This window comes from Macaca mulatta, chromosome 12 (assembly GCF_049350105.2).
Source record: "Macaca mulatta isolate MMU2019108-1 chromosome 12, T2T-MMU8v2.0, whole genome shotgun sequence".
NCBI classification, from domain to species: Eukaryota; Metazoa; Chordata; class Mammalia; order Primates; family Cercopithecidae; genus Macaca; species Macaca mulatta.
This window is the reverse complement of record NC_133417.1, coordinates 146,484,743-146,508,922: the sequence shown is the minus strand read 5'-3', so window position 1 is coordinate 146,508,922 and position 24,180 is coordinate 146,484,743. Positions and strand designations below refer to the sequence as shown.

At 57.7% G+C, this 24,180-nt stretch overlaps 1 protein-coding gene across 20 annotated transcripts in view; it reads right to left on the bottom strand.

Moving 5' to 3' along the window:
• Positions 1-3,484: 3,484 nt before the first annotated feature.
• The window catches only part of ANO7 (anoctamin 7), a 42,253-nt gene continuing 21,557 nt past the window's right edge, over positions 3,485-24,180 (bottom strand). For 8 of the 20 annotated variants that reach the window (XM_077958116.1, XM_077958122.1, XM_077958117.1 and 5 more), the window contains exons 11-25: positions 23,643-23,739; positions 21,557-21,700; positions 21,350-21,487; positions 20,580-20,678; positions 20,403-20,505; positions 18,463-18,574; positions 18,041-18,095; positions 15,849-15,946; positions 14,416-14,561; positions 12,153-12,358; positions 11,405-11,547; positions 5,299-5,389; positions 4,773-4,892; positions 4,599-4,649; positions 3,485-4,258 (exon numbers count right to left, since the gene is read on the bottom strand). In XM_077958116.1, coding sequence (XP_077814242.1) covers positions 4,244-4,258; positions 4,599-4,649; positions 4,773-4,892; positions 5,299-5,389; positions 11,405-11,547; positions 12,153-12,358; positions 14,416-14,561; positions 15,849-15,946; positions 18,041-18,095; positions 18,463-18,574; positions 20,403-20,505; positions 20,580-20,678; positions 21,350-21,487; positions 21,557-21,700; positions 23,643-23,739 — 1,618 coding nt within the window. In that variant the 3' untranslated portion in view covers positions 3,485-4,243. Of the gene's footprint in view, positions 4,259-4,340; positions 4,398-4,598; positions 4,716-4,772; positions 5,390-8,427; positions 10,845-11,404; positions 11,548-12,152; positions 12,359-14,415; positions 14,562-15,848; positions 15,947-18,040; positions 18,096-18,462; positions 18,575-20,402; positions 20,506-20,579; positions 20,679-21,349; positions 21,488-21,556; positions 21,701-23,642; positions 23,740-24,180 lie in introns of those variants that run through there. The other 12 variants (XR_013402283.1, XM_015111544.3, XR_013402285.1 and 9 more) reach the window with 12 other exon arrangements.

Sequence of the window (24,180 nt, the reverse complement as noted above, 5' to 3'; positions counted from 1 at the left end):
TTTGGCTTTTCTCTCTTTTCCTTTGGGTGGTGGTTGTAAGGGTGATGAAATGACGGTCCCCAGCCTGCCTCCCTGAAGCCTCTGTGCTGTCGGGAGAGCCCTGGGCAGGGATGAGGCTGGGGTGAGGCGTGTGTGTGCTTTTTCTCTTGTCGGATGTCTTCCATATTATCTGTTTCCATAGCTACAATCCATCCCTTGGCCTTAACTTTGGAATTTGGAGATTATATGCAAACATGTGTAAAGGCTCATGAATATGGATGACACTGGAATTTTATAAATTCTAAAATAAAACCCGAAACCAGATGTAGTGTGCTGGGACTCATTTTGTCATGCTGCCGCCTATGTGTTCCCTTTCTCGTCACCCTGGAGTGGTGACTGGCATCCGTGGGTAGTTTGTCTTTGGTGTGATTTTCTCAGCAGTTCTCAACACTGTGTTCAACGGCCCCTTGAGAGCCACATTAAGGGAGACTCAGGTGTGGTCATGGCAAGAGGGTGGCTGCCTGTCCCTGTCCTCTGGCCACCAGCCAGTCAGCAGCTGCCCTGCAGCCCTCCTCGTTGAGGGTGGACAACTGTCCTTGTGGAGCAGCACCTGCCACTCCCTTTCAGGACTCTTGCCAGCCTCAGTGGCATTCCTGGCACCCTGGACCCAGCTCATGAGTTATGAGGAGCTGAGTTAGGGGGTGGGGGGTGCAGGCGGAGGCCTCCGCTGGAGGAGGAGGGAGGGGTGTTGAGTGGGAGGAGCCACCCCAGGCTCCTGAGTGGCAGGAGATAACCGGGAAGAGTCAAGAGGGAACTGGTGTCCCTGCTGCTGACTGGGCTGGTCCCCACCTGGGAAGACGGGTGTGGCAGCTCCTCTTAAAGCCAAACATGTTGGCGGGGCACAGTGGCTCATGCCTGTAATCCCAGCACTGTGGGAGGCAGAGACCGAGGATCACGAGGTCAGGAGATTGAGACCATCCTGGCTAACATGGTGAAATCCCATCTCTACTAAAAATACAAAAAATTAGCAGGGCGTGGTGGGCACCTGTAGTCCCAGCTACTCGGGAGGCTGAGGCAGGAGAATGGTGTGAACCCAGGAGGTGGAGCTTGCAGTGAGCCGAGATCGCGCCCCTGCACTCCAGCCTGGGCCACAGAGTGAGACTCCGTCTCAAATTTTTTAAAAAAGCCAAACATGTTTACCCTGCCCCAGCAGTTCTGTTGGACCCTAAATATGCAAAACCCCCAGCAGAGCGCGCCCGCACCCCACATCAGGGCACGCCCGCACCCACAGCAGAGCGCGCCCGCACCCACATCAGGGCACGCCCGCACCCACGGCAGAGCGCGCCCGCACCCCACCTCAGGGCGCGCCCGCACCCCACCTCAGGGCGCGCCCGCACCCCACCTCAGGGCGCGCCCGCACCCCACGGCAGGGCGCGCCCGCACCCACGGCAGAGCACCCGCACCCCACAGCAGAGCACGCCCGCACCCCACAGCAGAGCGCGCCCGCACCCACGGCAGAGCACCCGCACCCACGGCAGAGCGCACCCGCACCCACGGCAGAGCACCCGCACCCCACATCAGAGCGCGCCCGCACCCCCGGCAGAACACACCTGCAACCCCAGCAGAGCACAACTGAAAATGACCCAAACCAAACATGAAGCAGCCCAGCAGCGAGGAGGAGCTGCCACGGATGCTGGGCACAGATGGAGCTCGCGCAGTGTCCCACGGCAGACGCCAGACAGCGTCCCCAGTCCCATCCCTGCTTGGTGGCCAAGGTGCTGGCTACTCTGGATGGGAGAGGGTCACAGGCAGGGTAGGGCACACGTGGGCATCGGGGCCCTGGATGGGAGAGGGTCACCGGGTAGGGCGCACGTGGGCATCGGGGCCCTGGATGGGAGAGGGTCACCGGGTAGGGCACACGTGGGCATCGGGGCCCTGGATGGGAGAGGGTCACGGGGTAGGGCGCACGTGGGCATCGGGGCCCTGGATGGGAGAGGGTCACCGGGTAGGGCGCACGTGGGCATCGGGGCCGTGGATGGGAGAGGGTCACCGGGTAGGGCGCATGTGGGCATCGGGGTCCTGGATGGGAGAGGGTCACAGGCAGGGTAGGGCGCATGTGGGCATCGGGTGATGTGAACTTGCCTCTGACCCACATGCTGGTTACAGGAGTTTGTTCACCTGGAAGCCTGTGTGACCTGAGCATTTTCTTACGTTTCAATAAATTCACCTTAAAACTTTGGAGTTTAAGACAGCAACAATAAAAAGCAACCAGCGGGAAGGAAGTACATGTGGGTTTGTAATCCGCACTCTGCTGAGAGCACACGTGGAATGGCTGAGCGGGGTCCCCGTCTGTGTAAAAGTTTCCGAGGTTCCCACCCCGGGGCCTGTGTGCTGTCCGCCATGCTCTGGCCGGTGGTGTCCAGCCTTGGAACCCCGTGAGCCCCTCATTCCTGCTGGAAGAGCCCTTACATGGAGGCAGAGCACAGTGCTCTTAAGAAGCAGGTGAACAAGTGGCAAATCCTAAAGAAATGCCACAAGCAAGCACGCTGCCCTCAGGCCAGGCATCGCTGAGGGTTAAACAGGACGCAGGTGAAGATGTTCAGAAGGAGGCCTTTTCTATGGAGTAAGTTTGGCAGTACTCATCAGAGCACATTAAAACCACATACTCTGGGCCGGGCGCGGTGGCTCACGCCTATAATCCCAGCACTTTGGGAGGCCGAGGCGGGCACATCATGAGGTCAGGAGATGGAGACCATCCTGGCTAACACGGTGAAACCCCGTCTCCACTAAAAATACAAAAAAATTAGCCAGGTGTGGTGGCAGGAGCCTGTAGTCCCAGCTACTCAGGAGGCTGAGGCAAGAGAATTGCTTGAACCCGGGAGGCAGAGCTTGCAGTGAGCCAAGATCGCGCCACTGCAATCCAGCCTGGGCGACACAGCGAGACTCCGTCTCAAAAAAAAAAAAAAAAAAAAAAAAACATATTTTTTTTTCCCCCGAGACACAGTCTCACTCTGTCGCCCAGGCTGTAGTGCAGTGGCACGATCTCGGCTCACTGCAAGCTCTGCCTCCCGGGTTCAAGCAATTCTCTTGCCTCAGCCTCCTGAGTAGCTGGGACTACAGGCGCCCGCCACCACACCCAGAATAACTTTTGTATTTTTAGTAAAGACAGGGTTTCACCATGTTGGACAGGCTAGTCCCGAACTCCGGACCTCGTAATCCTCCCGCCTCGGCCTCCCAAAGTGCTGGGATTACAGTTGTAAGCCACCGCGACCGGCCAAAAACCACATACTCTTTTTGACACTTAAGTGCCACTTGCAGAACTCCAAGGAAATCAATACAGATGAGCACAGACCCATTTGTCAGCAAGGGGACGGTTACACTGGGAATGCTGTGGGGTGGCAACAGCCAGGGGAAGATTCATGTGGCTCCTCAGCACAGGGCAAAACCGCACGTCACACTGCGATCCAGGGTGGAAAACAATTACGTACAAACACACAAACTTCTAGAGGAAGAGCCACCAGATGTTACAGGTATCCATGTTTCCTCCTCTCATTCCAAAACCTCCCCCATTTGGGTGCTTGCTGTGTACTACGCCCCGAGGAACAGAGAGAAAAACAGCAAGCGGGGCCCTGGGCCAGGGGCCAGGAGCTGGGAGAGGGAGGGAAGTCGGGCAAGGATCAAAAGGACACGTTTAATTGCCATAGAAGACAAAGACACACTGTCAGAGGCTGCCTATGGTGGCTAGGGGGCAAGAGGAACCTGATTCAAGAAACAAGCATCCAGAGGACCCAGATAATTGGGAATGGAGGGAGGGGGTGAACGGACCCTTGCTGTGGCCTGGGACACAGAGGTGCAGGGTCTGAGAGCTGGGGCATGTGGGTGATGTCCCTGCACGGACAGGGCAGGAAGAGGCGGGTGGGTCCAGAGGACCCGAGGGAGATAGGCCCTGTGCTCTGCAACATTCGAAGGTCAGCAGGTGTAAGAGGAGCGGGTGATGCGGCCAGGGGCGGTGAGGACCACAAAGCCCACCGGCCTGATGAGAACTGTCGTGTCCAGGGGTCTGGGGAGGCCACCGAGGGACAGGGGGCCTTGGGTGCAGGGGCCCCTTGGGCTTATGTCTGGGAACGGGAAACAAAGAGGGCCTTGTGAGCTGACAGTCCCTTCCTGCTGGGGATGGAGTGACAGGTGCTCTCAGGAGAGAAGCTGGCGCTGGGGGGAAGCAGGCAATGTGCCCAGAGATGAGGGCACGACAGCAGCCAGCGGTTCACACAGCCATTGCCTGAGGGAAGAGGAGAAGGACACGGTTCACAGGGCTCAGCAGGGGCCGCTCCCCTAAGGGCCACCAGATGTCCTTCCAGGCGTCACTGCCGCAGCTGGCTGGCTTTGGGAACCCTGAAGGGTGTCCAGTGGGGGCTGAGCTGGGGAGAGGGTTGGGGGCAGGGACAAGCCAGACTAGGGCCAGGAGCAGGCCATGGCCACAAGGCACAGTGGGCAGCTGGGCAGGGCCCTGTGACCTCAGGAAGTGCATGGGGCAGGAGTGCACGGGGCAGGGGTGCACGGGGCAGGAGTGCACGGGGCAGGGGTGCACGGGGCAGGGGCCTGGCTGCTCCCAGACTTGCCTCTGAGCCCTGGTGCTGCTCATCCTTTGCTCCGTTTGTTCCAAAAAGAGCCTGTCGCCAAGAAAGGGCAGCAAGAGGAAGAGGGATGTGACTCTGTGTCCGGAGGTGCAGCAGCCACTGACAAGGACAGGGAGAGGGCTAGGGGGAGGGCCAAGACTGGGCTGTGCAGTTCACCTCATTCTCAGCCAGCGCCTGCTTAGCCAGGTAGTACTCCCGCTTCACTTTGATCCCCACAGACTCTGGGATGTCAGGCACCAGGAGGTCCAGGAGCCGGCCGATGGAGAAAACCACATGCTGGGAGCAGAGGAAGGTACTCACCCCACCCAAACGCCCAGAGTGGCCTTCACAGGCCCAGGCAGGCCAGGGCTCCAGCACCTGCTCCCAGCTGTGGGTGGAGCTAGAAAGCAGCTGTGCAAGAAAAGGAACCCCAGAAGGGGCAGAGGCCACCCCAGCTTTTGTGGCCCTGGAGCTCCTGTGGAGACACCCACAATGCCCAGGCACACATGTCCACACCACAACCCAGGTTTGAGGCCAGGCAGGGAAAACGCAGGTGCAGAGAAGAGCTCTGATTTGACCAAGATGACAAGATGACACAGCAGGAAGTGATCGCAGCGACCCCTCACCACGTGCTCGAATTAGGCAAAGCACAGGGTGGGGGCGTCATGCCATGGATGGGAGAACCAGCAGGTGCCCCGGCTACCTCAAACACAATGACGAAGGCCAGGCGGATGGCAAGAAGATTCCAGTAGGTCTGGGAATAATGCCCATCATCATCCCGGAAAGCCCGATACCTGCAGCAGACACAGGACTCAGTAGGTGGAGCCAGGGCGGAGCGCTGGCTGGGCAGGGGCCTCTGGAATTAGCCTGTCTCCCCTTTTCCTGCCGTTTCCCTCTCAGATCCCATGTTCCAGTCCTGGCTCTTCATCGAGGGTGCCTGGAATGGGGGTTATCCCCAAACAGGACACTCTGACGATACCTGTGACCGGTGGGTGCCAGAGGCAAATGTGCTGGACATTGGGCTAAACTGGACCCCCTCCCAGTGGAAACGCTTCATTTTCTAGCAGATGTGACAGGCCAGTAAGTCTGTGCTTCTATGGATGACGTCAGTCTACTTATAGGGTGAAAACGCGCCGCCTGCTGGCCTCTGTGAGATCAGCACCTGCTCAGACTGTCCCTGCCCGCAGTGCCCTCCCTCCCTAGCATAAGCCACCCTCGGCTTCACTTGCTATTTCAGACTCTGACATCTTCCTGTGTCTCTGTCACATGGTCAAGATGTGACATTCCATTTTCTTTTCTTTTTTTTTTGAGATGGAGTCTCACTCTGTCGCCCAGGCTGGAGTGCAGTGGTGCGATCTCGGCTCACTGAAAGCTCCGCCTCCCGGGTTCACGCCATTCTCCTGCCTCAGCCTCCCCAGTAGCTGGGACTACAGGCGCCCGCCACCATGCCCAGCTAGTTTTTTGTATTTTTAGTAGAGACGGGGTTTCACCGTATTAGCCAGGGGGGGTCTCGATCTCCTGACCTTGTGATCTGCCCACCTCGGCCTCCCAAAGTGCTGGGATTACAGGCGTGAGCCACCGCGCCCGGCCCCATTTTCTAATATAAAGTTACATGTTGCACTCCATGAAAACCATTACCAGGACCAACTTTGTAGGAAAAGAAAAAAAAAAAGAAGAAGAACCAAATATTGAAAGTTAAAAATAAAAATCCCTCAAATGAATGGGATGAACTTTTAAGTGGCTAGACACAGCAGAAGAGAGACTGGGGACGGGGAGACAGTGACGATGAGACCACCCTGCAGGCAACATAGCATAGTCGCCACCGGGGGAAGTGGGCCACAGCCCAGTGGGAGTCCCGATGACAGTGGACGAGCAGAGAAGCTTCGCTGGAAGGAGTAAGATGGAGACATTTCCAGAACTAAACAAAGACGTAACTCTTTCAGCTGGGCGTGGTGGCTCACGCCTGTAATCCCAGCACTCTATTTATTTATTTATTTATTTATGAGATGGAATCTTGCTCTGTTGCCCAGGCTGGAGTGCAGTGATCTCAGCTCACTGCAACCTCTGCCTCCTGGGTTCAAGTGATTCTCCTGCCTCAGCCTCCTGAGCAGCTGGACTACAGGCCCGTGCCACAAGGCACAGCTAATTTTTTGTAATTTTAATGGAGACGCGGTTTCACCACGTTAGCCAGGGTGGTCTCAATCTGCCGGCCTCAGCCTCCCAAAGTTCTGGGATTACAGTCATAAGCCCTCGCACCTGGCCATCCCAGTGCTTCAGAAGGCTGAGGCAGGTGGATCACTTGCGGTCAGGAGTTCGAAACTAGCCTGGCCAACATGGTAAAACCTCCGTCTCTACTAAAAATACAAAAGAGTAGCTGGGGGTGGTGGCAGGCGCCTGTAATCCCAGCTACTCGGGAGGCTGAGGCAGGAGAATCGCTTGAACCCGGGAGGTGGAGGTCACAGTGAGTCGAGATCAGGCCACTGCACTCCAGCCTGAGCGACAAGAGCGAAACTCCCTCTCAAAAGAAAAAAAAAAGAAATAATCCCTTCCCTAGGCCAAGTGCAGTGGCTCAACACTTTGGGAAGCCGAGGGGGCTGATCACCTAAGGTTCAGAGTTCGAGACCAACCAATGTGGTGAAACCTTCGCCTCTACTAAAAATACAAAAAAAAAAAAGTTATCTGGGTGTGGTAGTGCATGCCCGCAATCCCAGCTACTTAGGAGGCTGATGCACGAGAATCACTTGAACCGGGAAGCGGGAAGCGGAGGTTGCAGTGAGCCCAGATCATGCCACTGCACTCCAGCCTGGGCGACAGAGCGAGACTCCGTCTCAAAAAAAAAAAAAAAATTGCCGGGTACGGTGGCTCAGACAAGGTAAGGTGGATCACAAGATCAGGAGATCGAGACCAGCCTTGCTGATACGGTGACACCCCATCTCTACTAAAAATACAAAAAATTAGCCGGGCGCGGTGGCAGGCGCCTGTAGTCCCAGCTACTCGGGAGGCTGAGGCAGGAGAATGGCGTGAGCCCGGGAGGCGGAGCTTGCAGTGAGCCGAGATCGCCACTGCACTCCAGCCTGGGCGACACAGTGAGACGTTGTCTCCAAAAAAAAAAAAAAGAAAGAAAGAAAGAAAATATGACAGGCGCGGTGGCTCAGGCCTGTAATCCCAGCACATTGGGAGGCCGAGGTGGGCAGATCACCTGAAGTCAGGAGTTCAAGACCAGCTTTGCCAACATGGTGAACCCTCATCTCTACTAAATACGCAAATACGAGCCAGGCGTGGTGGTGGATGCCTGTAATCCCAGTTACTCGGGAGGATGAGGCAGGAGAATCGCTTGAACCCAGGAGGCGGAGCTTGCAGTGAGCCAAGATCGTACCACTGCACTCCAGCCTGGGCAGCAGAGCGAGACTCCGTCTCTATAAATAAATAAATAAATAAATCATTTCCCTTGATTTGTTTCAGCAGCAAGCATCTGTCAAGGTATTGCTTTCGCTTTTTTTTTTTTTTTTTTTTTTTTGGAAACAGAGTCTCATTCTGTTGCCCAGGCTGGACGGTGACGTGCTCTCAGCTCACTGCAACCTCCACCTGCTGAGTTGAAATGATCCTCCTGCTCCAGCCTCCAGAGCAGCTGAGATTACAGGCGTGAACCGCCACACCCAGGTGTTTTGTTTTGTTTTGTTTTTGGGATGGAGTCTCTCTCTATCGCCCAGGCTGCAATGCAGTGCAGTGCACTAGGCTCATTGCAAGCTCTGCCTCCCTGGTTCATGCTATTCTCCCGCCTCAGCCTCCCGAGCAGCTGGGACTACAGGCGCCCGCCACCACACCCAGCTACTTTTTGTATTTTTAGTATAGACGGGGTTTCACCGTGCTAACCAGGATGGTCTCCATCTCCTGACCTCATGATCAACCCGCCTCAGCCTCCCAAAGTGCTGGGATTACAGGTGTGAGCCACCGCACCAGCCTTTCTTTGTATTTTTAACAGAGATGGAGGTTCACCATGTTGGTCAGGCTGGTCTCGAACTCCTGACCTCAAATGATCCACCTGCTTCAGCCTCCCAAAGTGCTGGGATAACAGGCATGAGCCACCGTGCCAGCCAAAATTCTTGGTTTAAGAGAGAGTCTCTGGCTCTGCCACCCAGGCTGGAGTGCACTGGCATGATCACAGCTCACTGCAGCCCTGACCTCCCAGGCTCAAGCAATCCTCCTACCTCAGCCTCCCAAGTAGCTGGGATTACAGGTGCATGCCTCCAAGCCCAGCTAATTTTTTTTATTGAGGTCTCACCATGTTGCCCAGGCTGGTCTCAAACTCCTGGGCTCAAGCAGCCTTCCCAACTCAGCCACCTAAAGTGCTGGGATTACAGAAAACATTTTTCTTTTTTTTTTTTTTTTTTGAGACAGAGTCTCACTCTGTTGCCCAGGCTGGAGTGCAGTGGCACAATCTTAGCTCACTGCAACCTTCGCCTCCTGGGTTCACGTAATTCTCCTGCCTCAGCCTCCCGAGTAGCTGGGACTACAGGCGTTCGCCACTATGCCCGGCTAATTTTTTTGTATTTTTAGTAGAGACGGGGTTTCACCGTTTTAGCCAGGGTGGTCTTGATCTCCTGACCTCGTGATCCGCCCGTCTCGGCCTCCCAAAGTGCTAGGATTACAGGTGTGAGTCAGCCTCCCAAGTACGTGGGATTATAGGCATGTGCTACCACACCCAGATAATTTGTGTGTGTGCATGTAGGTTTTTTTTTTTTAGACGGAGTCTTGCTCTGTCACCCAGGCTGGAGTGCAGTGGCGTGATTGTGGCTCACTGCAAGCTCTGCCTCCCAGGTTCACGCCATTCTCCTGCCTCAGCCTCCTGAGCAGCTGGGACTACAGGCGCCCGCCACCACGCCCAGCTAATTTTTTGTATTTTTAGTAGAGACGGGGTTTCACCATGTTAGCCAGGATGGTCTCGATCTCCTGACCTTGTGATCTGCCCGCCAGTGCCTCCCAAAGTGCTGGGATTACTGGCTTGAGCCACCGCACCGAGCCCATGTGTGTAGTTTTAGTAGAGATGGGGGTTTCACCATGTTGGCCAGGCTAGTCTCGAACTCCTGGCCTCATGTGATCCATCCGCCTAGGACTCCCAAAGTGCTGGGATTATAGGCATTAGGTACCATGCCAAGCCAGAAAAATTCTTAAATGCTATAAATGCTTCCAATCAGAAAAGCCAAGTCACAAAAGAATAATATTTCCAAAGAAAAGAGAGAAAATAGCTGAACCTATACTTTTATACCCGCTATTTGAAGGACAAAAATGCATGGAGATATTATCATACATATGCATGATACATATCTCTATGCAGACATATGTGTATGCATTTTTGCATATGAAGAGCCCACCAACCACACGCCTTTTCTGAAATAATTTGTTTGTTTTGAGACGGAGTCTCGCTCTCTCGCCTAGGCTGGAGTGCAGTGGCAAGATCTCGGCTCACTGCAAGGTTCACCCCATTCTCCTGTCTCAGCCTCCCGAATAGTTGGGACTACAGGCACCCGCCACCACGCCCGGCTAATTTTTTGTATTTTTAGTGGAGACGGGGTTTCACGGTGTTAGCCAGGATGGTCTCGATCTGCTGACCTTGTGATTCGCCCACCTCAGCCTCCCAAAGTGCTGGGATTACAGGCGTGAGCCACCGCGCCCGGCCTGAAAGAATTATTAAAGGATATACCTCAGCAAGAAAAAAAAAAACCTCAGGGAAGACAATACATAAGAAATTAACCACATAAGTTAAAATACACAAATAAATTTGATGAACAGATGACTGAAAATGTTTTTTCATGTGTGTTTTTAACAGTAAAGCTAAAACTCCATGGAACAATAATAAGATGGAGAGATTGGTGCTCACTAGGTGGTAAGGCATGTGAAGATCCTAGTCATACACAGAGAGAGGAAACAAAACTGAATTCATTCAGGCTTCGTTAGGATTATATATACTTAAAAATGTGTGCTGGCTGGGTGTGGTGGCCTGTGCCTGTAATCCCCGTGCTTTGAGAGGCCAGCACATTGCTTGAGGCCAGGAGTTTGAGACTAGCCTGGGTAATGTAACAGAGAGAGACTCCCCCACTTAAAAAAAAAAGGCCAGGCCTGGGGGCACATGCCTATAGTTCTGGCTACTCAGGAGGCTGAGACGGGAGGATTGCTTGAGCCCAGGAATCCTAGGGTGCACTGAGCTATAATTGTGGCACTGCATTCTAGCACGGGATACAGACCCAGTCTCTAAAAAAAAGAAAAAGAAAAAAGAATGTATGCTAAACATATGAGTAACCCGTAAAATAACAGAAATACATGCCATCAGTTCCAAATAAGCAAAAGAAAAAAAAAAAAAAAAAACCAGAACACTTTTACCCATCCACCAGAAGTCAGGAGAGGAGGAATAAAAAGGATCAAGAATAAAAGGAAAAAGTAAGTATCCATTAAGAAGAGATAACAAGTACGAATTCATGTGCAACTAAAAAGTTCAAAATACATAGAGCAAAACCTGAGACCTACATGAAAAAACTGGTAATTCTATGGTTTCGTAATTTCACCTAGAACCAGCAATTCACCTAGAACCCACGACTTGCCCTTCAGCCCCGCAAAGCTCTGTCCTTTCCCGCGGGGAACGTCCCCCCAGCCCCCGCCCAGGGCGCCCGCAACTCCCTCCCTCCGCCCCCCGGCGTCGCCCCGCGGCTCCTGGCTCCCGCCCCTCCTGGCTCCCACCGCCGCACCCCTACCCCGCCCGGGCCCCTCCGCCTCGTCCTCGTGCGCCCGCGGCCCCCAGCCCGGCGAGGGCTCACCTGCACGTGCGGTTGTGCGCCGCGGAGAACGAGGGCGGGGCGCGCGCCAGCGTGAAGTTGACGAAGCCGCGCAGGTCGTGGGCGCGGGTCCACTGGTAGTAGGCGCGCGGCAGGAAGTCGGACGAGAAGGCCAGGAGGAAGGCCTGGGCGGCGGAGGGGTCAGTGCGGGGCAGCCTCCGCTCCGTCCCCGCTGACCTCGCCCCCGCGCGCCCCTGCTTCATCCCCGCGCGCCCCCGCTGACCCCGTCCCCGCTCCGTCCCCGCGCGCTCCCGCTTACCCCGCCCCCGCGCGCCCCCGCTGACCCCGCCCCCGCTGACCCCGCCCCCGCTGACCCCGCCCCCGCTGACCTCGCCCCCGCTGACCTCGCCCCTGCGCGCCCCTGCTTCATCCCCGCGCGCCCCCGCTGACCCCGTCCCCGCTCCGTCCCCGCGCGCTCCCGCTTACCCCGCCCCCGCTGACCCCACCCCCGCCCCCGCGCTCCCCCGCTGACAGCGCCCCCGCTGCCCCCCGCCCCCGCGCTCCCCCGCTGACCCCGCCCCCGCCCCCGCGCGCCCCCGCTGACCCCGCCCCCGCCGCCCCCGCCCCGGCCCCCGCTGACCCCGCCCCCGCTGACCCCGCCCCCGCCCCCGCGCGCCCCCGCTGACCCCGCCCCCGCTGACCCCGCCCCCGCTGACCCCGCCCCCGCCGCCCCCGCCCCCGCCCCCGCTGACCCCGCCCCTGCGCGACCCCGCCCCCGCCCGCGCCTCACGTTGCTGGTGACCGCCAGGTGCGTGATGCCCGCCAGGATGTGGAACCAGATGCCGATGTCCTGGGCGCGCTCGGCCACCGGGCGCCGGTACTCGCAGACGAACTTGCGCGCGTCCAGGCGGATCTCCACCCAGTTGTTGAGCAGAGCGAAGAGCGGCGCGAGCGGACAGGCGGCCACGAAGATGGTGACGAAGCCGAACTGCAGCACTGCGGGGCGGGGGGCACGGCCGGGCTCTCCCACCGTCCGCCCTCAGCCCTCAGCCCTCGGGACGCGCCCCCCGCGGAGGACCGGCCAGTCCACGTGGTGCCGCCGCCCCATCGCGGCTCATCCCCCTCCTGCTGGTCTCGTTCGTCCTGGACCGCGCAGCGCCAGGGCCATCGCCCCTGACCGGCCCCAGGCCGGCCGTCCTGCCCTGAGCTCCGTGTTTCCGGCTGGTCACGGGCCTTCCCCGGCTGGGTGAGTTCATGGACTAACTCGGGGCGGGCGTGGGAGCAGAAACCTGCTTCTGATTTTACAACCGGCTTCTCCACTCGCCCCTCAGGGGAGCTGTTAGGAGATGGCTCTTTGGAAGGGGTTCCTGGGTCTTCGTCCAGAATTACTAGTGAGATCACTGGGGTCCAGGGTCCAGTGGTGGAGGGTCAGGGCGTCCACTCCTCGCCCTGGGAACTGCCTGCTCCCTTTCCACAGAAGCCGCCGCTGCGCTGGGGAGCTCCAGGCCGTGCTGGCTCACATGCCCTCTTCATAGGTTAAGAGCTGCCTGCCAGGCACAGTGTCTCAGGCTTGTAATCCCCAGCACTTTGGGAGGCTGAGGCGGGTGGATCACCTGAGGTCAGGAGTTTGAGACCAGCCTGGCCAATACGGTGAAACCCCGTCTGTACTAAAAATACAAAATTAGCTGGACGTGGTGGTGGGCACCTGTAATCCCAGCTACTCGGGAGGCTGAGGCAGGAGAATTGCTTGAACCTGGGAGGTAGAGGTCGGAGTGAGCCGAGATGGTGCCACTGCACTCCAGCCTGGGCGACAGAGGGAGACTGCCTCTCAAAAAACAAAACAAAGCCGGGCGCGGTGGCTCAAGCCTGTAATCCCAGCACTTTGGGAGGCCGAGACGGGCGGATCACGAGGTCAGGAGATCGAGACCATCCTGGCTAACACGGTGAAACCCCGTCTCTATTAAGAAATACAAAAAAAAACTAGCCGGGCGAGGTGGCGGGCGCCTGTAGTCCCAGCTACTCGGGAGGCTGAGGCAGGAGAATGGCGTGAACCCGGGAGGCGGAGCTTGCAGTGAGCTGAGATCCGGCCACTGCACTCCAGCCTGGCTGACAGAGCGAGACTCCGTCTCAAAAAAAAAAAAAAAAAAAGGCCCTGTACAGTGGCTCATGCCTGTAATCCCAGCACTTCGGGAAGCCGAGGCGGGCGGATCGTGAGGTCAGGAGATCAGGACTATCCTGGCTAATACGGTGAAACCCCGTCTCTACTGAAAATACAAAAAATTAGCCGGGTGTGGTGGCGGGCGCCTGTAGTCCCAGCTACTCAGGAGGCTGAGGCAGGAGAATGGCATGAACCCGGGAGGCGAAGCTTGCAGTGAGCCGAGATTGCACCATTGCACTCCAGCCTGGGTGACAGAGCGAGGCTCCGTCTTAAAAAAACAAAAAACAAAAACAAAACAAAACAAAAATATTGCCTGATGATTCCTTCTCCCTTTGTCAACTCAGAGTCAGACCCTGCGCTGCAGGGACAGCACAGGTGGTGCAGACCCGGCCTCTAGAGTGCACCACCTGTGCAGGCAATGAGCCACTGGTACTGTCCACCACCTGTCAAGGTGACAGTTGTGGGCCCACAAATAGCGTGGGCATTGAGGAGATTTCTGGGGACATCGGCTCTCCAGGCCGCTGCCTGGCAGTGTGGCTTCACCCTTGGAGGGCTTCTGTCAGCCCCCAGGGCCTGCTCTCCTAATTCTTTCCTTGCTCTGGCCCATGCTTTCTAGGTCCAGGGACCCTAGGGGAGCTCTGCAACAACCCTGGGGGCCTCCTCCCTGTGCCGGTGCCCCTCTGTCCTCAGCCAACCCTCCTGGGCACTCTCAGGGGAAAAGAATTCCTTTCTGGATTCTCCACAGGCCCCACCCTCTGTCCCCACCCCACCACCACAGCACATTTCAGGGCAGATGTAGACAGACGAATGTCAGGCTGGGAGGTCCCTGAGCAGAGTGGCTGCCCATCCCTGCCCACGGCGCCAGCTACTGCCGCAGCTGCTAACGGGCTCCTACCCATTTCCAGGTACTCGTCGAACAGACCCTCACAGGGCACAAGCTCATAGTCGGCCTCCCAGGGCTCCTGGCTAGCCCCTGGAGAAGCTCCGGCCTTCCTCTTCTTGGAGCAAAGCCGGAACTTCTGCCACCAGCCTTTTAGCTTCCTGGGGATGGGAATACAGGAAAATGGCCTTTGATCCATGGTGGGTCTCAGTGACTGCTATAGTCCTGGGGAAGATGTGGCCAGGACGAGCCTGTTGCTTTGCAATTCAAGGCAGCAGGGAGGGGTGGGGTCTGGGGCCCGAGGGGTGGACACAGTGAGAGCCAACACCTTTGCAGATCGGACTCAGTGAAAGCGTCTGGTCTGTTGGTCAGATGCAGAGGGGCCGTCCACCCTCCCAGCCCCCTGCATTGTTCCTTAAGGCTTTAGGGGTAATCGGCTCCTCCCAGAATTGCAAAGCAGTGCCCAGGAGCTCTGCCAAGGTTGGGAGGGAGTGGACGAGGACCACTGTTGTGTCCCAGGGAAAGCAGATGTCATGGAGGCCCACGGGTTGGGTTCATCCTACAGGGGGCGTGTGTGTATGTTGCCTTATCACACTGTCACTCGTCCCCGCCCTGCTCCTGCCAGGCACGGAGCTCCACCCTGCACCTTATGGTCTTGTGGTTTCACAGCACCAATAGTCAGAGGCAGGGCCGCCTCTCGGGTTGTGGCGTGGCCACCATCTCCCAACGGCTATTTGTGGTGGCCCAGAAAAGGCAGTGCTGATTTGGGTGCTGTCCTCTGCGGGGAGATCAGGTGTTGAGGGGGCTCTGGGAGGGCGCTCAGATCAGTCTGGCCTTGAGCAGGAGGAAAGGCCCTGGGCAGCCTCTGTGAAGGGCTCTGGCTTGAGAGGGGGACCCCATTGCCTTGATGGGGGCCACAGTGCCTGCCAGTAGAGGTGGCACTAAGGAGGTGGGAGCCTTGTGGTCAGGATGTGCCTGGCAAGGGCATCTGAGGCAGACATGTGTCTGAGGATCAACCCTGGGGCCTGGGGCCTCCTTTTCCTCCTCCCTCTTGTGCTACATTGGGGGCTGGGGATGCCAAGAAACACCCTGGCCCAGCCGCAGCATCTCTGAATGGACAGAGCCATCACCCCAGCCTGGGCCCAGGAACCCAGACCCCCTCCCCAGCCAAAGCTGGTCCCAGGGGTAGTGCCTTCCACAACCATAACCCAGAAGACCTCAGCCAGCCACATGGCAGCTGCAGGGCTGGCAGCCCAGAGCCCGGGGCAGATGGCCGGGCACACTCCCCATCGCCCTCCCCAGCCAAGGTGCTAATGTCCAGGAAGGGACAGACCCTGCCTTCCCTTCACCTCTTCTCCCAGCTAGGGCTTGGCTGGAGGCTGCTACCACCAGGTGCTCTGGGGTCCCTTGGTCCTTGGATGCCACCCAGGGTGGAGTGGGGGACTCACGGGATGAGGACCTCCTGCATGTTGTTGATGACCTGCTTGCCCACCATGATGACCAGGAGCTCCTGTGCCAGCTCGATGAGGCAGCCTCCAGCCGCGCACTACGGCAGCAGGGCTCAGGTTAGCTGGGAGAGGGACCAGCCACTCGCCCACCCATTCCTTCTTGTCTCAAAGCTGGCCCTCTTCCTGGCCTCCCACCTCCCTTCTGACATGCCTTGGGCACCTCGAGGGTTGCAGTGATGCTCCCACCACAACACGCCCTCCTGACCTCATAGGAGCCACCAGGTCCAGCTGGAAGACTGTGCATTGGAACAGCTGCAGGGGCCCCTGCTATATCTACCTAATGGCACCCCAGTTTTCCTTTGGAGACCCACAATGGGTTACATGGGGCTGACTGTAGCCTCTGGCTTCAGGACAGGCCCACGAGGCAGGCCCCACCAATCAGTGACCCAGTTCAAGCCAGTGAGAGGTGGACACAGGGAGTTCCTAGGAACAAGTGCCTTGCAAGGGGTGCTAAGTCCGAGTGTTAGCCACACTGCAGGGCACCTTCCCTCCAGGTGGGGATAATCTTTCTGAGAACACAGGCAATGCTGGGAACAGCAGTGCAGCATTTTTAACACCTGGATCATTCATACCTAAGCCCGCATAGCCCTGAGCATTTTCAGCACAGGAGCCAAGAAAATTCCCCCCCCCCCTTTTTTTTTTTTTTTTTGAGACGGAGTCTCCGTTTGTTGCCCAGACTGGAGCGCAGTGGCACAATCTCGGCCCCTGCAACCTCCGCCTCCCGGGTTCAAGCGATTCTTCTGCCTCAGCCTCCTGAGTAGCTGGGACTACAGGCACCTGCCACCATGCCTGGTTAATGTTTGTATTTTTAGTAGAGACGGGATTTCACCACATTGGCCAGGCTATTATCCAACTCCTGACCTCGTGATCCACCTGCCTTGGCCTCCCAAAGTGCTGGGATTACAGGTGTGAGCCACCACACCCGGCCGGAAACTCCCTTTTTTAAGCCAGTTTGGGTTGGGAACTTTTCCCACTCAACAATTGAAAGTCCTCTGGCTGGTCCATTGTGGCACCCGCAGCCACACTCCCCACTCCATCCCCAGCCTTCCCTTTCCCTCTCACATGAAAATGGAGAGCACCCCTTTGGGGGCAGCCACTTTGCAGGTGGGCTGGCTCATGGCCCAGGCCCCATGCAAAGTCTCTCTCCTCCTCCTCCTCTTCCAAAAGGAGAAGAGGTCTTTCAGGCCAGGCACTCGGCAGGGGTCACTTAGGTCCCAGTCCAGCCCAGAGGCCACCTGTGGATGGCTCCAGAGGCACCCACCCTGCTACCTGTGACCCCAGCTGCTGGGACATGCCTGGCCCGAACCCAGGAGGGCCATGCATCAGGGACAGTTTTGAGGGCTTCTCTACGGTGTCTTGGAGGGGCTGTGGCACAATGGAGACTACTTCTGGGGTGACGTACACATCGATTACTTGCACCAGAATCTCTGTCTTGGGGTCTGCTTTGCAGGAACCCCCATGACAACAATGCTTCATCCTCCACCAGGTCAACTTCCGTTTACTTTCTGAAAAACCAGGTTCACACCTGGCTCTTAGGGATACGGAGTCACAGGCAGAGCCCACTGAACTGATGGGGAGAGGACAGCCGGCCACTGGGAGAACCCCGACAGTCATGGCGGCAGCACGCCAAGCCTGTGAGGGAGGCCAGCCTCTGCGGCCCCTGTGTGCCCGAGGCTCTGCGTCCACCATAATGGCGCACACTTGTCTCAGGTGTGAATTGGGTTAAAATGGGGAAACAGTAATACGGGCCAGGACAACTGGGGTGGGGTAGGTTTTTTGGTTTGCTTGTTTTTATTTTTGTGGAGACGAGGTCTCACTATGTTGCCCAAGCTGGTCTCGTACTCTTGGGCTCAAGTGACCCTCCTCCCTCTGCCTCCCTAGGTGCTGAGATCACAGGCGTGAGCCACGGTGCCCAGCCCGGAGCGTTTGGGTGTGGTTCTGAATGGGACATATTGAGGGTCAGAATAAGTGGTGAAGAGAGGCTGGGAGTCCTAAGTGGTCAGCTGCACAGCTGGCCCTGGCTGGGCGATGAGGTAGCCGGTGGCGGGAGAAATTGCTGCAAATCAAAGCTCGAATGGAAGTGAGAGGAAGCACACAGCTCACCCACCAGCCCCGGCCTCAGGCACACTTACCTCCTCGTTGCGGACTCCAAACAAGGTGTGGTAGTTGCCTGGGTATCCCACAAACCTAGGAGAAAGTCAAGGTCATGAGCCTTGATGGAATCTTCCCTGTCTCCTCCCACTTCCCTTGGCTCTTGAGGCCTGAGCAGAGTTGCTGCACCTGCCCTGGAGGGAGCACGAACTGTGGCGTAGAGTCCAGGCTGCAAGGTGGGCCTCCTGTGGACCCCCGAGCTGGGTGGGGACCAAGAGGTGGGCAGCCTCTGTTTGCTCAGAGGTGCAGGGCGGCATGGGTCCCTGTGCCCTGCCTGGGTCTCCTGTTCCATCCTCCACCCTGCCTGAGCACGGCTGGATGATGCCTGGTGCCCAGGCAGCGGGAAACATGAGCAGAACCAAGCTGGGGTGAGCTGGGGCCAGAGGGAGAGGCGACCACCAACCTGCCCTTGAAGAAGGCAATGTAGACGGGCGAGGAGTAGAAGTTGACGAACTGGAAGATGAACACCTTGAGGGTGAAGGCGTCCTCGAACTTGGTCTGGGTGCGGTGCATTTCTGTGGCATGGAGAGCCTGGGCTTAGTCCCTGGGGGAGTCACCACCATCCAACTGGGGGCCCCCTCTCCTAGGACCACCTTGCCACACACGGGTGAGGAAAAGGCCATATCATCCAGATATTTTAAAGAAGGGGACAAAGTGTGACATTTCCAAAGTCACCCAAAAACATGTTGATAAGTTGGGAAAATTGATGATACGCTATGTCCCAACACTAATAATGAGTGTGGTGCACACAGGCGGTGGTCAGGGGATGGGTCAGAGAAACAGAATAGAGGCTCGAGGCCAAGGCTGTGAAGAGGACTGGGCTCTGGTGCAGGTGCCAGAGTCAGGAGCATAAAAGGCTAAAGGTTATCGGAGGGAAAGAGGGAGGCACAACACCCCACAGTCGCAGAAGCAGCTGGGCGGCTCCCCTCAGGGCCCTGCCCTTGGCCGTCCAGCACCAGGAACCTCTCCCCGAGACACCTGCCACCTGCTTAGGTCTTTCCCTGACACCCACCTTCCCCTGGCCACCCACCAGGAGGCACTTCCTCCTCAGCACTTACGCCCTCTCCCATTATCTGTAGCTGTGCAGGCAGCCAGTTCTGTCCCCTCTCCTAGAACCTGGGCTCCAGGGCAGGGCTGCCAGCTTTTGTTCAAGGCTATTCACCCCCAGGGCTAGAGCAGGGCTGGTGAGAGGCAGCAGCTTATGGAGCAAATAGGTTGGTCCCTAAGTGTTTGTCCTCAGGAAATGAGACAGAGAAAGAGAAGGCTGAAGGGAGGGGAAGGGAGAGGGAAGAACTGAGAGGCAGTTGCCCAGTCCAGCGGCCGATCCCCCACGCCACCCCACAGAGGCTCAGCGGCCCTATTCTGGAGGGACATCTCCCACCTGGGGACCTCGCAGCCTAGAGGGGACCCTGTGGAGGGGCGAGAATTCCTTGGGTGCTTGAGTGCCCCCAGGGTCCTTGATCTCCAGGAAGGCCCTGCTCACTGCTTTTTTTTTTTTTTTTTTTTTTTTGTGATGGAGTCTTGCGCTGTCGCCCAGGCTGGAGTGCAGTGGCCGGATCTCAGCTCACTGCAAGCTCCGCCTCCCGGGTTTACGCCTTTCTCCTGCCTCAGCCTCCCGAGTAGCTGGGACTACAGGCGCCCGCCACTTCGCCCGGCTATTTTTTGTATTTTTTAGTAGAGACGGGGTTTCACCGGGTTAGCCAGGATGATCTCGATCTCCTGACCTCGTGATCCGCCCGTCTCGGCCTCCCAAAGTGCTGGGATTACAGGCTTGAGCCACCGCGCCCGGCCCTCACTGCTCTTTTAAGGGAGCCTCGGGGGAGTCTCAGACACCTCCATTCGGTACCACATTTAGAAATGGGGGGCACTGGCATCCTAACCCAGGGATCGTTTGCGTCCCACCTGGGGTGCCAAAAACAATAAGAAAGAGAAGGAAAAGCAGGTGCCGTGGCTCATGCCTGTAATCCCAGCACTCTGAGAGGCTTAGGCAGAAGGATCACTTGAGGCCAGGGGCTGGAGACCAGCCTGAGCCACATAGTGAGACCCCTGTCTCTATCAAAAGAAAAAAAAAAAATTCAGCTGGGCACAGTGGTCCCAGGTACTCAGGAGGCTGAGGCAGGAGGATCCCTTGAGCCTGGGAGGTCAAGGCTACAGTGAGCCATGATCATGCCAGTGCACTCCAGCTTTGGCAACAGAGTGAGATCCTGTCTCAAAAGAAAAAAGAAAGAAGAAAGAAATAGAAGTGAGGGTCCTGTGTGTCAGTGAGTGAGAAAGTCCATGTTCTGGCTTGGGGCCGGCAGGGTGGGCCCCTGGTCAGTGCCTGGCCGGCCTCAGCCCACTCACCCCATCGTGTCAGGACGTGGGCCAGGGACACATAGATCTTGGAGAGGATGAGGATGAAGATGAGGTTCACTACAGACCCTGTGAGGCTGGCGATGCGAGAGGCCTGACAGGAGACAGGCAGTCAGAGCTGGATGAGGGGCTGCTCAGGGACCCCCGAGGCAGGCGGCAGAGGCTCACCCAGGCTGCGAGGAGGGTGTTGCCCGACCTGGACACCACGATGGCCATGATGGCGCGGTACAGGATGATAGACACAAGGCACATGACCACTACGGCCACCTGCAGGGGCAGGGAGGCTCGTGAGCCCCTTCACAGTGGCTTGGGCACCCCAGCACCCTCAGGCCATGGACCCTGACAGCTCTCCTAGTCCACTGCTGGCCCCAGCACTGCCTCCTCTGGGAAGCCCCCTGCCTCCAGCCCTGGCTGTGCTCCCAGGCAATGTCCTTCCTGATGGGTTGTTCAGGCAGAGGTGGGGTGGGGTTAGGGTTAGAGGCTGGGCCACATCTGGGTGTCAGGGCAGCCACTGTGAGTGTTAGAGCCATCCCATCCCAGGAACTGGGGATTCCTGACATCTTGGCAGGGTGGGAGGGGTCCTATTAGGAAGCCCCCTTTGGCTGGAAGGCAAGACAGGGTGCAGCGAATGGCCCTGCTGGGGTGCCTGCTTCTCTTTTCCTTGAAACCGACCCCCTTGCTTGAAAAATGCCCCATGCCCACACCCACGGGGAGACCCTCCCGGGCCCTCTGTATGAGTCTCAGCCGGGACCCCACAGCCGAGCTCTGGGCTCAGCCCCTCCCTGGAGCCTGGGCACATGGGGGCCTCTCTGCGGGGAGTGAGGGTCCTGCGCCCACAGGAGGCATCTGGCCTCGGCACCAAGGTGGGATGGGGGACGAAACCCACCCCAGTGGTGCAGGAGGATGGAGGCATGAGTGGAGGGCAGGGGACCGCGTACCATCACGACGATCACCACCGAGCCAGCCAGCATGCGGCGCGCGCGGCTCCTCTCGGGGAAGTAGGGCTCATCCTCCCCCGTGATGGGGTTCGGGGCTGTTGTGGGGGCTGAGGCGGCAAACTGGGGCCGAGGCCTCTCCTGGAAGGGAGCCGGTGCTCAGTGGTGGCCCTCGCCGGGTGTGACCGTGGTCCAGCGGGGGTGGCTCACCTCGATGTCCTCGTAGTCAGAGCAGTCCCAGCGGTAGGCCAGCGTGGCACTCTTCCGCTTCCAGTACTCTAGGAGCAGCACGGCCCACAGTGCCATGAACAAGCTGAAGAAGACGGTGCCGCCGTGGTCGAACAGCCGGCCGGCCTGTGGCAGGGATGTGGGGTGTCCAGACTTGCTTGGGACTGGAGGCCCCTTGTTCCTTCCAGCATTCCTTCCTTCTGGAATGGGAATGTGCATCCCACATACTCCCCCCACTGTGTGTTTTGTTTGTTTGTTTGAGACGGAGTCTCGCTCTGTCGCCCAGGCTGGAGTGCAGTGGTGCCATCTCGGCTCACTGCAAGCTCCGCCTCCTGGGTTCCCGCCATTCTCCTGCCTTAGCCTCCCAAGAAGCTGGGACTACAGGCACCGCCACCTCGCCCAGCTAATTTTTTGTATTTTTAGTAGACAGAGTTTCACCGTGTTAGCCAGGATGGTCTCCATCTCCTGACCTCGTGATCCGCCCGCCTCGGCCTCCCAGAGTGCTGGGATTACAGGCGTGAGCCACCGCGCCCGGCCCCCCGACTGTGTTTTGGAAGCACAGACCCACAGGTGGAGAGGAATTTTGCCTCAGGACAGCCCACACCCAGGTCTCACCCACACCTGACTTTGAGGATGTGATTTGGGACTTTCTGAGCTGAAATTTTCTTTTTTTTTTTTTTTTTTTTGAGACGGAGTCTCGCTCTGCCACCCAGGCTGGAGTGCAGTGGCCGGATCTCAGCTCACTGCAAGCTCCGCCTCCCGGGTTTACGCCGTTCTCCTGCCTCAGCCTCCCGAGTAGCTGGGACTACAGGCGCCCGCCACCTCGCCCGGCTAGTTTTTTGTAGTTTTTAGTAGAGACGGGGTTTCACAGTGTCAGCCAGGATGGTCTCGATCTCCTGACCTCGTGATCCGCCCGTCTCGGCCTCCCAAAGTGCTGGGATTACAGGCTTGAGCCACCGCGCCCGACCAGAGCTGAAATTTTCATGAGATTTTGGACTAGAGTTAATGCTGTAAGAGGTTGAGACTTTGGAGGATGCTGAGGGGAATGTATTTTCCACAGGGGATGGACATGAAGTTTTGGGAACCAGAGGATGAACTGTAGTGAGCTGAATTCTGGCCCCCAAAAGATATGTTGGTTAGGAACCTCAGGATGTAATCTCATTTGAATAAGGGCCTTTGTAGATGTAAGGTAAGGATCTCCAGATGAGAGCACCCTGGACAAACCCTTACAAAAGGGGAGAAGAGGAACCAGCACGCAGACACAGGGGAAGGCCAGGTGGAGACGGAAGCAGAGATTGGAATGAGGGGGCCACAAGCCAGGGAGGACCAAGGCCCGCCAGCAGCACCAGAAACCAGGAGAGAGGCCTGAGGTCGAATCCCCAGAAGTGGCCAAGCCTGCCAACACCTTGATTCTGGACTCCAGCCCCGGGTCTGTGAGAATAAAACTCTGCTGTTCTAAGTCCCCATTTGTGGTCCTAGGAAACATCCAGGTGGATTCCCAGGAGTGAAACCAAAGGGCATCTGGCCCATCAGTAGTGCCAAGGGCTCTGGGTCCAGTGCATGTGGGGTACTAGCGAGGCCCTGAGGTCCCTGGGAAGGTGGACAGACCTAGGAAGCATGCCAGACAGGTGGGGGGACAGTGGGGCTCAGGGACTGCAGGAGCCTCCTGCCCAGGTCTCATGGGCTGGAAATTCTGCTCAGAAGTCCAACCTTTTGGTTCTGCCTGTGCCCTGGCGGCTCCAGGGTTTGTCTGCCTTGGAGCCAAGGGCCAGGTGCCCCCAGAGTGCCAGAGCTGGAGTCCTGGCCTGGGGTGTCCTCAAGTGAGAAGCACTAACATGGGCCACTAGTGAGTGCAGGCACTCTGCCAAGTGCTGGGAGGTGTGTGCCGGGCGTAACCCCAGTTCCAGGCGAGAGAACAAAGGTTAAGGAGCTCACGGATCATTCCGCCTTTACGTGGTGACAAGCTGGACAGGGGCTGGTGCAGGCAGAGTCAGGACCAGGACCAGGGGAGCTGCCCTCCTCATCCCCCGACTCCCAAATCCCTTACCCCACCCACCTCTTCTCATACCTGGGCCAGGGCACAGGCACTGGAGAGCAGCCAGAAAGGGCAATCGAGGCAAAGTGGGCACATCTCAAAGCTGTCCTTGCTGCCACACAGTTCCTGCCTTCAAGGCATGGAGTGGAGGGTTGGGAGTTAATGGGGGAGGGGGGCTGGTTGCTCCTCCCAGCCAGGCGCCTCCCTTGTCCTTTCTCTCCCCACCACTGCCTTTGCCAGACCCAGCATTTCTTTTCTTTTCTTTTTTTTGAGACAGAGTCTCGCTCTGTAGCCCAGGCTGGAGTGCAGTGGCGCGATCTCGACCTCGGCTCACTGCACGCTCTGCCTCCTGGGTTCACACCATTCTCCTGCCTCAGCCTCCTGAGTAGCTGGGACTACAGGTGCCCGCCACCGTGCCCAGCTAATTTTTTGTATTTTTAGTAGAGACAGGGTTTCACTGTGGTCTCGATCTCCTGACCTCGTGATTCGCCCGCCTCGGCCTCCCAAAGTGCTGGGATTACAAGCGTGAGCCACCGCGCCCAGCCAGGCCCAGCATTTCTTTCTTTTTTTT